The 12,553-nt window shown below is 39.9% G+C and overlaps 1 protein-coding gene across 2 annotated transcripts; it reads left to right on the plus strand.

Annotated features, from left to right (window-relative positions):
* The first annotated feature begins 2,413 nt into the window (after positions 1-2,413).
* On the plus strand, positions 2,414-12,513 carry LOC113496601 (RISC-loading complex subunit TARBP2-like). Of its 2 annotated transcripts, XM_026875873.1 has the most exons (6): positions 2,414-2,962; positions 4,902-4,957; positions 7,648-7,718; positions 8,479-8,622; positions 10,763-10,937; positions 11,819-12,513. In XM_026875873.1, exons 2-6 carry the CDS (start codon positions 4,921-4,923, stop codon positions 11,944-11,946), a joined length of 555 nt encoding a protein of 184 aa, XP_026731674.1. In that variant the 5' UTR covers positions 2,414-2,962; positions 4,902-4,920; the 3' UTR covers positions 11,947-12,513. The 2 variants fall into 2 exon arrangements, with proteins under 2 accessions (XP_026731674.1, XP_026731675.1); XM_026875874.1 differs by lacking the exons at positions 2,414-2,962; positions 4,902-4,957 and adding an exon at positions 6,520-6,725.
* The last annotated feature ends 40 nt before the right edge of the window (positions 12,514-12,553 follow it).

Raw genomic sequence — 12,553 nt, forward strand, 5'->3', positions numbered from 1 at the left:
AGTTTCAAATAAAATTATTGCTTCAATCTACCTGCAAGTAAAATAATATTTTTTTATTCAAATTTTAAATATCTCAACGGCCATAACCGTAATTTTATGTTTGTATTTTTTCCCGCTAAACTGCTTTATGTGTAAACTCCGTTCTGGTTAGTACCGCCACGTCAATACTACTACATTTAGATAGGTATCGCTTCCTCGTTGTCGACGGTGGTACTCCAGCACGGAATTTATTAGGCCGAGTTCTGATTAGCTCGAACGGTGATTTCCAGGTTTTTTCCTTCCGGCTTAAGGAGCCAGCAGCATCCTCGCGTTCGGGCCTGCCTACCAACCGAGGTCATCCGAGGAGCCCGCTTCCGGCAACACCAGTCGCACGTGCACGCCATCACCATCACCGGTGAAGTCACCGTACAGCTCAGCACTGAACCTCGGCCTACTTCCATCTCCGGCCAGCGGCGGAATCCCGCCACAACTACAGGGGGGTACCTATCCCTGCAGAGATGACTACAGACAAATTTGTAATCCACGACCCATAAATCTTCGTGTGCCTCCGGCTGTGTTTTTGTTATATAATATAAATTTTCAAGGTACACACCCGTTTTATTTGTTTTTAATTAATCACCTACCTAGGTGGGAATAAACGGGTGGCGGTTACACTATGCTAGAAACTACGGAAAACGTTAAAACAACGCGATTTCCGCGATATCGACTTTTGAGCTTCGCCGAGCTACGCGGTGCTACGAAACCAAAAATAGTATCTGTTTAGCAAGTTGTGTATAAATCCCTTCAGTGGTTTTTGCCAGAAAGAGGAACATATATCCATACATAAAAAAACTCTCGCGTTTATAATATTAGTAGGATAAACTACTTATATTATTAACGCGAAAAGTCAGCGAAAGTCCCACACTGGGTTCGTTCCCACACACATATATTTTTGTAAAAAGAAACTCGTTTGACTAACAATTGTTGTCATCGACATTACTAGGAAAGGGTTCAACCCATAGAAATCTCTTGTTATTTAGATTTCTATGGTTCAACCGTACTCAATTTGTTTAGGTAGTTAACTAAAGGTAAACACTTTTGGTGTGTCTTGTTGTCTAAAAACTCGGTTTAAAAATAAAACTTGACTGAAAACAACCATTAAAAATTGTTTATTAAAGTTGTTTATTTATTTAATGTGTTTATATAAACAGGCACACCAAGATTGTTTACCTTTAGTTAACTACCTAAACATATGCAGTATAGTATCATTTTAATTTAAAAAAAACGACTCCCGCGGTAATTAATCCTAAAGACACCCAGACTCAGGACAAGCATTCGTAGATAACACAAATACTTGTCCGTCGCGGCGATCGAACCCGCGACTGGCGCGCGTTTGGCGTGGTGCCCTCATCTACTCGGCTATCCGTGCCGTACTATTCTGCACTCCTGCCACGAAAACGCCATGGAGGGTTATGTCTGATGATTTGGTCATCGCGACCGATACAGTCTCGAACACTCGTCCACTTTATTTAGCCTGTTTGTAAACCATTGGACCCCTACAGTAGGGCAATAAGTTACCCATGTTTAACATTCTCGTAAACCTAAGAAACCACAAAATTTCCCATTGTTTCGCACTTGCGAATCTTATTGCCCTGTGCCAGGCGTTCGACAGAGTTAAACAAGTTATTAGCTAAAACTTAACGTACCTGGCTGCCACTGCGCGGAGTACTTCCAGATGCCGAACTCGACGTACTTGGACTCGGAGGCAGCTCACCACGTTTGGTCCGACGTACGCTGCTCCGCTTCAGCTTCTGACATCATCGATCACTCGACCCACTTCACGATTTCCTATGACACTCGGTTCAATTGTCTTTGTATCAGAGTTTTGGTCTTACTTCTGAGATTTACTTTGGTTTTTACGGAAATTGTGACTGCTGATTCTATCCCACATCTGAGCAGTGAGACTTAGCTTCCGTGATATCGACTGATATTTTTATCGAAAACGAAAAATTTAAGTACAATTGCCGTTCCGACTGCGACTATCTATCTTCCCACATTATTGTAATAATAATCGTCGTGCAAAGGTAACTGTTCAAACAGCCAGGAACATTGATTTGCAGAAGCTATTAAACTTATTGTGATGTTGTATCTGTCAATAGTAATCTAAAATAATAAGAACACATAGTTAATAATTGACAGATACTCGTAATACATTCACCCTTATCCTTACCGAAACATTTAAATAATTATAAACATACAATATTAGTCTTACATGTTATTATTAGTAGGCTTAATTTCGAAGGATATTTTTTTTAAATAAATCATCAGATCAGCTCGACAGTACCATATCATAGTATTGTCATTAAAATTACATACAACTGCCAATTTTCATAACGCTGCGATCTCCAGAAGATAAAATAAGTTTTTTTAGATTTGATTACATAGTTACATACATACAGGTCGACTTATTAAAAGCGTAATAATAAAAAAATCGTTTAGTTTCTATATCCAACGCTAGATGGCACGATTAAGCAACCCAAACGTGGTTTCTGTTTTACGTAAAAGAACTCTGAAAAATAAATCCGGTTTTCATTTTATTTTCACCGAAATAAATTTATTTTGCACACAGTTTTTACTAACTTTATTGTAATAAAGTGAAATCTGAGCGATAATTTTTTGACAATCGACAAATATAATCTGTTTCTTATTTAATCTGTGCCGTTTTTCGATCGATTGTTGTATAGTTTGGCGCAAAACCTGAAACGTCTTCTAGAAAATTGTATTGTTACTGTTTTGTGTCCAACTCAGTGCTAAATACAAGTGCTAAGCTACGTGGCTACCTTAGGTACATACACGTTATTAATTGAGTCCTTTTAGAAACTGTTTCGAAGAGGTTATTGCGAAAAGGGAATAAAAATAACAGTGTTTTTGCGGTGTTTTTGTCAAGGAATGGGTGTTAACTTCTGTGATTTCACTTAAAACGGTGAGTATAAGATGTAAATTTATCTTCCAATTATTCTTGCAACCTCCCAAGTAATTACTGCTGAATTAAAGTTAATATTATTATTTTCATAACCTAAAAAATAACATTTTGAAGTTTATTTTGCATGTAACTGTTTTATTTATCATACATTTAAATTTCAAGTGGTTGTTGAACATTATTTTCACTGCTCCTTACAAAGAAGTATTGCTTTCAACAATCATAATTTCAATTATTTGTGTTTTATAGCAGTGGGCTATAAAGTATTCTGTCATTAAATTTTCGCCATAAAAGTAGGTATTTGGTATTCAGCTCAAGTGCCTTACCTATTGGTTATTGTGTATGCTATGCAGTACTGCATGGTGACCTTGCAAACTTGTCAGTCTGTTAGGTTTATCAGCTCCTACTTAAGCTATCAAAACTTAGTCAAGTACAATGTTGTCAGCACTGACATGCCCCACACCTGTAACACTTTTTTTTGTTTTCTTTGCCGAGTGCCCCTAAGCATACTGCCTGCCTACCTGCGTTTTGTCTCCTATGGTCATATGAGAGTTTTTATAGAGTTCCTTGCCAGATATTGTTATAGAAATAATATTTTCAAGCTTTTCAAGTACAATAATTAATGTATTGCTTTACATGTGCCTGAAGAGTGTCAGAATACTTGAAATATTTAATCTTTTGAACATCAACGGGGAAGTGGGTGTCTGTCATTAATTTTGGTTTAGTCAGAGAGGGACAAGAGCACATATAAGAACTTAAGTCATCTCAGGTTTACGCGAATGTTAGACATTGAAATGAAACTACTTTTACGGATTTTATCGCGGTTTAATTTTAGATTTTAGTTCTACTTGGGATCCAATAATAAATAAACTCAAGGCCAAACCCAAGAGCAGCGCTGCAAGACATCAAGACACAGTGAGCTCATACTGCGTAGGTCGGACCACAAATAATTAATTAAAATATGAAGGTAGAACGAGCAACATCTCCTGTCAAGACGAACGCCATCTCAGTCTGCCCGTGACCATGATACCTGAAAAGGTTTCGAAACGTCGGGAACTAAAATCTAAAATTAAACCGCGATAAAATCCGTAAAAGTAGTTTCATTTCAATTTTAAGTCATCTCTTTACTTGTGTACTACATTGATACCTATTATTTCAACAAACCTCTTTTAAATGCTACCTGTCTCAAAAACTCAGCAGATGCTTGTTAGATTGTACCAAATACAAAATGTTACTTTCATATACTTAGTTGCCTGCTCACTATAAGACTCTTATTATAACATTGTTTAATATAAATTAAAAGTACTATAAAGACTTAGTCAGCAAGACCGCTGTGAACATTAACCTCTATACTATCTCCTAAGCTGTGTGAGGGAGATAGCACACTACATTCTGTAGAGTGCCATCTCACTCCTACAACAGCAATGATATAAATTTGAGAGTTGGTAGTGTCATGAATATTATGATATTAAAACAGTCTGCATATTGTTTTATTCTCTTATGGCTTGTGCTATGTATTGTGCTATTGTATTGACTGCTCCAAACTTGGAGTGGAGTGTGCATATATGTGTGTGATACTTATGTTAAGTAGTATTTATATCTCAAGTATTTAGACCTAGAGACTACATTTGTTAAGTATTTCTAACTACTATTTAACATTTAATAAAATGAAAAGGTTTAAATGGTGTTCCTCTATGTGCGTCTCCATTTTTGTGGTTGATAATGTATCTCTGGCTCATGCTTTCATGGGAGAGAGTGTGGTGACGGACAGATGGACAGATAATGTAGTCTTAGGCTTCTGATATTACTCAATTACATAAATTACATTATAGGATTGAAAAATGATTTGTCCACCTCAATATTAATACTGGTAACAATGGATATTAGTTGATTAATAATAATAATTATTAATGAATAAATAATTGTTTCCTTATGTTCTCAGAGCGCGGCGAGGCGACGCCATGCGACGCCTGCACAAGCGTCGCTACGATAAGTACTGTGAGTACACTGCTCCTATATGGTTATATGTCTATACTTATAGTTTGTGAGATTGTATGAGCTATGTTCAGGTATATGTATCAGCTACCTGATTTCTTATTGGCAATAAGATATCACATTAATTTCGAGTGTCGTACTTAGGACATATAAGTATACTCGCTTATCGGCAGCGGCTTCGCCCGCGTCGTGGTCGGTTATATCGCATTACCAAGAGAACTCTTCAAAAGTCCAGGATAAAAACTATCCTATGTTCTTTCTCAAGGTCAACTCTATCTCTGTACCAAATTTCATTAAAATCAGTTCAGTGGGTTAGACGTGAAAGCGTAACAGACAGATAAACAGACAGAGTTACTTTCGCATTTATAATATTAGTAGGGATATTAACCTGAACAATACCATCCAACCGTACAACCAAGTCGGGTATGATCCATCTAGTGTTATGAACATTGTTTAGGAGATATGGTTTGTGTCAACAACATTTTGTACCCTCATTAAATTAAACAATACATTAAGCTAACAAGCTAGCAGCTAACAGGTCCAACCTTTACAATGTTTCATCATAATTAGTTGATCCTTTATGGAGATTAGTCAGAACTGACCAACAACATCTTGTGTTTTATACTCTTTGTGTTGTAGATTCCTAAATAAAATACTGTTTGTTGTGTAAATTATTGACAAAGTATTACAACACTGTTCTGTTGTAAATTCCAAAAATTAACTCAAAAAAAATAATCTAAAATTTCGTTGTTCAGGCAGGCGTGTCTCTAGTGATAAGCTCGTCATATCTGAGAGACGTATATGCTATGTTATATCAAATTCTAAAAAATATAAAACCTTTTCCCTAATTTCACTTCACGCACCTTATAATACAACTAGCTTTCCGCCCGCGGCTTCGCCCGCGTCGATGTCGGTTATATCGCGTTTCCAAGAGAACTCTTCAAAAGTCCGGGATAAAAACTATCCTATGTTCTTTCTTAAGGTCAACTCTATCTCTGTACCAAATTTCATTAAAATCAGTTCAGTGGGTTAGACGTGAAAGCGTAACAGACAGATAAACAGACAGAGTTACTTTCGCATTTATAATATTAGTAGGGAAGTAGGGATGCCTGTTGGTAGTTGGTACCAGAGCTGCGCGGCTCCGTAATGTATGCGAACTCAAGTGGTACCTCGTCTAGTCCAAATGAGCTAGAAGATAGAATCCTAGGAAAAAAAGTCAGTTTAAAAGTATTCGTATTACTCGAACATTCTCCCGCCATGTGCAAAGCCCTGAACTAGGCAAAGGCGTATAGGATACCGTCACACTCCTTTCATTTTTAATCTTAATACTATAAAGCTGATACTTACTGAAAGAAATTAAAACGTTTTTGAACGTCTAGTTTTGGGTTATTAACGTGTTTATAACATGTGTTCTGGAGCGATTTTAAGTTAAGACATGTACCTATTTCTTCCTGTTAATAAAACAGCCCTATTTCGCCTTTAATTGTGAAAAACACACAAAAAGTATTCAATTCACAATATCGTTGAAATTAAAATATTGATAACGCAGACGTAGGGCCGTTCGAAAGGAAATATAGATCTACCCTATTATTTTATACTAATTATATTACAATATGAGGGTATCATAGTATTGTGTCAGTTAACGTCGCGAGCTAGTTGGTCGAGCGGTTATAATCGTGGCACTAGTGGTACTTATAGTGCCGGGTGTATTACGCCGTGTGTTTTGTGTCGTAAGCAGTATTGGTAGACATGGGAGCTATCAACAATGAAGGTAGGTGATAGCCACAAATAAATATCAAAATAAATGTGTGCAGTAGTGTTCAACGTTGCAAACTCACCTTGCTTCTCTATAATACATATTTAAGTGTAGATAAATTTAATGTGAAATTTAGGTTGACTTGTCCGTTTGTTTTCATCAAATCATCTCGGTTCCCCAATGAGCTGAAATTTTGTATACATGTTTATATTACTGGACTATACTATTATAAACATATTGAGCCATCAGTCTTTGTTCAAGAAAGTTTTGCCAAAATAACGTTCCAGCGCTGCATCGCGTAAAGTAGTCATATAAGTTCGTCTGTTTATCTTCGCTGCACAAAGTTAAAAGTTTTATTCATTTATCTCATGATTAAGTTATTTTGGTCGCCATTTCTTGAACACTGAAAGTTGGTTAATATGTTTATGATAGTATAGTCTAGTAGGTGGACGAAACCTGTTGTTTTTTTGTTTTAAGACCTAGGTTTGATTTAATGTATATATTTGTATTGGTAAAGATACAGCAGATTTTTTTACATGCCCCATCAAAATTGCATATGCAATTGTTCCTACAATTTGATGACATTGAATAAGGTTTTTAATTACAACAATATGCCCGCGACTTCATCCGCGTGGTTAGAAGATATAAGTTAGGAATTATTAAACGGAAGCCCTCGAAGATGAATAATTTTGCCCTGTTTTTTCCACATTTTACATTGTATCTTCGCTTCTCTTAGTCGCAGCGTGATGGTTTATAGCCTAAAACCTTCCTTGATGAATGATCTATTCAAAACAAAAATGATTTTTATATTTTTCAATTTGAACGAGTATTTTCTGAGATTAGCACGACAAACAAACAAACTCTTCAGCTTTATATATTAGTATAGATTATTAGTTGTGTAGTAATACGTGTGTGTGTGTGTGTGTGTGTGGTGCAGATGGCGAGCCGCCGGCGAAGCGTCCCGCGCCCACCATCCGCGTCGGAGCCGGCTTCAAGTGGAACCTGCAGGTCAGTACACTACCACTATACCTAGTTAGTGATTCTAGGGAATGTTCTCGAATCAGGACTATAATATTGTTGTAACATTACTAATACCATTCTTATATTTACACTCTGTTGTAGTCGGGTGGAGTGTAGGGTGAAAGTTTAGGAGGTACAAAATTTAAAAATATCACATTTTTGTGACCTTAGCTTAGTCTAAAATTTTTGCTACATATGAAATGAATGGTTTAGTTGTTCTGGTTCAGGAAATAGTAATATGTGTTAATGATAAACAAATACCTCTGAATTGAATTGATTGATATTTTATATAGTGTCCCATAATAGAAGATTTTAAACTGTGCCCGGTCTTCGATAAACATTACCCTCGTGTTTCACGCAGTCGGATAGAAAACATCAGCACATGTGTAAATGAATGGATGGACTGATTGACCTACAAAAGGTAGCCCAGACTGGATGTAGAAGGCGGAACCCGGGTGTTGTGGACCAACTTCGGGGAGAGCTACGGTCATTGTCAAAGTCATATTCATCTATTTATTTGCATAGGTATTAAATTTATAGTAGGTCCACCATTTTCTACCGACAAATGGCGTGCAGATTACATTAAAGTTTTGAAATTAAGATGCAGAACTATAAAAACATGAATGCTGAAATTGAAGTTAAATAAAAAAATATGTGAGATTGTTTTCTTGAGCTATAACGACTAGTTGCGTAGCCCACCGCGGTCAGTTCCGCAACTAGTCGAGCTGTACGGGAGTGTTGCGTGCAGACGCTGGCGGCGGCGGCGGACGCGGTGGCGCTGGGCGGCAAGTCGCCGGTGTCCGCGCTCAACGAGCTCGGCGTGCGCGTCGCCTACAGCGTGCTGCGCGCCGGCGGGCCCGCGCACTGCCCCAGCTTCCACGTGGCCGTCACGGTGAGCCACACCCTACACACGTACACACACACACGGACATGGACACGGTTGCCTCGTGAATGTTTGTGAAACCATCCCACAGTGTATTGAGAACCCGGTTTTTGTGTCACCATGTTTTATTGAATTGATCGATAGAGTCTAAAATTCTGAGGATTAGAGTAAAACTCAGGATTCGCTAAGACTTGTAGGTACTTTATTATAAAAAAAATGCCAAGGTTTCGGAATTTCGGGCTTATGAAAAAATAACCATTATTATTCAATGGAAGTACATATTCCAGAATTTATTTCTTCTGTCGAAGAAAGGTATAATAAACGATCGTTCCACTAATTCCTGTGGCTTTAGTATGAATAGGTTGAGAGATATGATTTTTTTTCTCATTTTTCGTTTCAATTTTTTCATTCGTCTAAAGGGCCGTATTAGGTGTTCATTCCTACATCAAAGAATTGCTGATACTTCCTATTATGTGAGGTAATTTTTCCTAAACCCAACTCATCGGTTGAAAGAAGTTGTCGTGTTCTTGAAGAAAGACAAAGTATGTTTATCAGTTGTCTAGTATCTGCTCATAATACAAATTTTGCTTAGTTTGAGACTAGATAGCGTTGTGTGAATGTTGTGGAATATTATTATTATTATAGTCCGTCTGTCTATAGGCTAAATCTCGTGAATCCTGATAGCTAGGCAACGGCTGTTACGGTCATACATTTGTGCGGTCCTATATTTTTTTCGTGCAACCAAACCAAACTTGTCCGATTGAGACAATCACTGTTTTGACTGAATCCCATCAGTTTGGTTTGGAGTTTGAGTCAGACTTGGTCCGTCTGATCTCCGATATCATAGTTTCTGAACCGGTTCATAGACACGACAATAATCGCGCTCCGGCTCTACAAAAAATGAAGATTTTAGTAGCTATTTTCTTAAAACTTAACTTATAATCTAAGCATGTCCCAAGGTTTAACGGCTTCAGGCCGGGCTCGCGACTCATGTGAGTCGTGTAACAAAACGATAGCGCGATCTAATTCGATGCCAACGCCATCTAGTTACGTTCCCGTTAAACTCGCGCGCCCCTGTACCACGGTACCGTCTACAAATATTACGAAAACGTCAGAAGGTGCCGTAACAAATTATTAAGTTGCATTTGGTGGAGTCTAGGCGGTTTCAATGCAAAACCGAAAAAAAATGTTAAAGAATCGGAAACTATTTGACGCCTTTGACACATAATTATTGGCTTGATTTAAAATTGTTGTGAATAGGTACAAAAATAGTAGATTATGTTTAGTTTTCATAATGTATTCACTTTGTTGAAATTCTAGCTTAATGTTAATGGTTTCATCTGCTATACCGTAAGTGTTCAAAACAATGCAATTAATTGTTCGGTAACGATGCACACGTCGTGCTTCGTTGATGCTACGCCGCGCTACGTCGATGCTCACGCTTCGCTACTCCGATGCTACGCCGCGCTACGTTGATGCTACGCCTCGTTACGTCCATGCTACGCCGCGCTATTTCGATGCTACGTAGATGCTCACGCCGCGCTACGTCAGGGCTCACGCTGTGCTACGCTTTTCGATACATACACATACACGATAGTCGCATGTAATCGCCTTGCCTGATGGTGTTGCGACCGCGACCCTGTCTGCCCAGTAGTCTAGAATTAACTATAATTTTACATTTTGTATCATGAAACAATTGATTATGAACACGACAAATGTCATAAACTGACTTTTACTCAGGGTCAAATCTAGTATTTAAGTACCTACATTCTAATTATTAGAATCTGAAATTGCCTCTCCGCAGTATGTTAGCGTGGTGATCACTCCCCAATCCGTTCTTACACGTCAAGAGACCTGTGCCCAGCAGTGCCGTATTATCCATAAGGCACTTTAGGCCAGTGCCTAGGGGCCCACTATGTCCAGGGGCCCACCACCAAAGTAGGCATCTAAAAAAAAAGCTCGATACATTTTTCACCGAATGAAAGAAGTGGGGGCCCTTGGTTCAAGTTATTTACTTGAACCAAGGGCCCCCACTCCTTTGTTGCCTCGAGGCTTCGGGGCCCCTGTGCCCCTAGGTCCGGCCCTGGTGCCTAGTAAGGGGACGTGTCTGATTATATGTAACCCTAAGCTATGTGTACGTGTGGGACAGGTAGCGGACCTCCGCTTCGAGGGCTGGGGCAGCAGCAAGCGCGCGGCGCGTGCGGCGGCGGCGCGCGCGTGCCTGTCCGCGCTGCTGGCGCGCGCCGGCCGCGTGCTGCCCGCGCCCTCCGCGCTGCCCGACTTCACCAGCGACGACGCCGACCCGCACGCCGACACCCACGCAGGTAACACACACGCACACATACACCTACAGCTACAGCTAGCAGATAGTTACCGGCGCTGACCTTCACCTGCGCAGAAGTGATTGTTTGTGTCCCTTTTGCGGTATGAAGTGCAGTGATTGTCCCGCAGCGCATCGCGTCATAACCGGAGTGAGGGTTTCGTTGAAAGTCGTTCTTTGCTGCAGTTGCATGCACCTCAAGACGGCTCAAGATTGGCGTTTTATTTTGTCATGTGTGTACGATGCGCAAAGCGATGCCCACTCTTCCGCCGAGCGCTCAAGATCCGTACCGGTAACTATACTAACTTACAGCCTGTGTTAAATACTCAACTTGTGGACTATACTTATACGATATCACACGGCCATCAGCCACAAAAGGAATAGTTAATTCTCATTTTTCTCAGTCTGGCCTCACTAATTCTGACTCCCCTTGCAGACCTTGTTAGGATTCATACAACTGACTGCTCCTCGCTCTCATTTCTGACCGTCGAAGTGCTAGCACCGACTGACGCGTCCTGTACGACTTGGTTCCATCGTCGTCGTGGTAATGCCACTGATCGCGGAATACCAGTTTTATATTCCACGTTTTTATACACTCACTTTTTTGTTTGTGTGTTTGTCGTTCCGGTTGAATTTCCAATCAATTTTGAGGCACTTCCCGATAAGCTAGCAGGCAGAAATTTTCAGGGTAGCTTCAATTCGGATGACAATGCAATTTACTACTTTAAAAACCACTGGACCGATTTTGATAAAATTTCAATGGAGTAACATTGGGTATTTAGATTTTTTTAATCTATTATTTTACCAAGTTTAGTCCAGACCAACTAATCTACTATAGTATCGTGAGTATTATGTGGTGTTATAACATAGTGCGACATGTTGCAGTGTCGCAGCTGCAGTGCGTGGCCCCGCTGGAGCCCGCGCCCGCGCCCCCCCCACACAACGGGGACCAGCAGGTGGACGTTGCAGGTCAGTACATAGCTTTAGTACCTATTGGTATACGTCACGACTAATTATACTTATTTTTAGGGTTTCTTATCCAGAATGATAGTTAGGAGGGGGAGGGAGGACATTTTTTCTTACATTTGACTATTTCTGATTAATTTCGTTGCGGTTTCCAAGGCAGTTAATTCTACCTCCTGGGACACACTGAACTTAAGTGTTTCATTGTAGATCCTGGCTTATAGGAGTTGCAATGCCGGGCATGTGTGGCGGGCTAGTCCCAGAAAGGAATGGGAGTAAAACGGAACCTTATTTCGGAAATTCTGGTGTTTGTTCGTGTGTCTGTCTGTCACCAGGCTATACATCACGTAATACTGAAACGTGATAGCTAGACAGTTTGAAATTTGAACTGATGATGTTTTTCTGTTGCCTTTAAAACAAGAATAATAAGTTGAGTAATGCTACGGTCGTAAATTTGATGGATCTCTAATTGGTGTCTGACACCAGAAGTACCAGTTTCGAGTCCTATTCAAGATTTCAATATTTTTCAAAAAGAGTCGATACATATGATAACGTATTCGCGAGTTGTGTACACCAGAGCCCCCGCCGGCCCCGGCCCCGGTGCCCGCAGCGGCCCCCTTGGCCCCCGCGGCCCCGGCCCCGGCCCCCACGGGCCCC

This window comes from Trichoplusia ni, chromosome 8 (assembly GCF_003590095.1).
Source record: "Trichoplusia ni isolate ovarian cell line Hi5 chromosome 8, tn1, whole genome shotgun sequence".
Taxonomy (NCBI): Eukaryota; Metazoa; Arthropoda; class Insecta; order Lepidoptera; family Noctuidae; genus Trichoplusia; species Trichoplusia ni.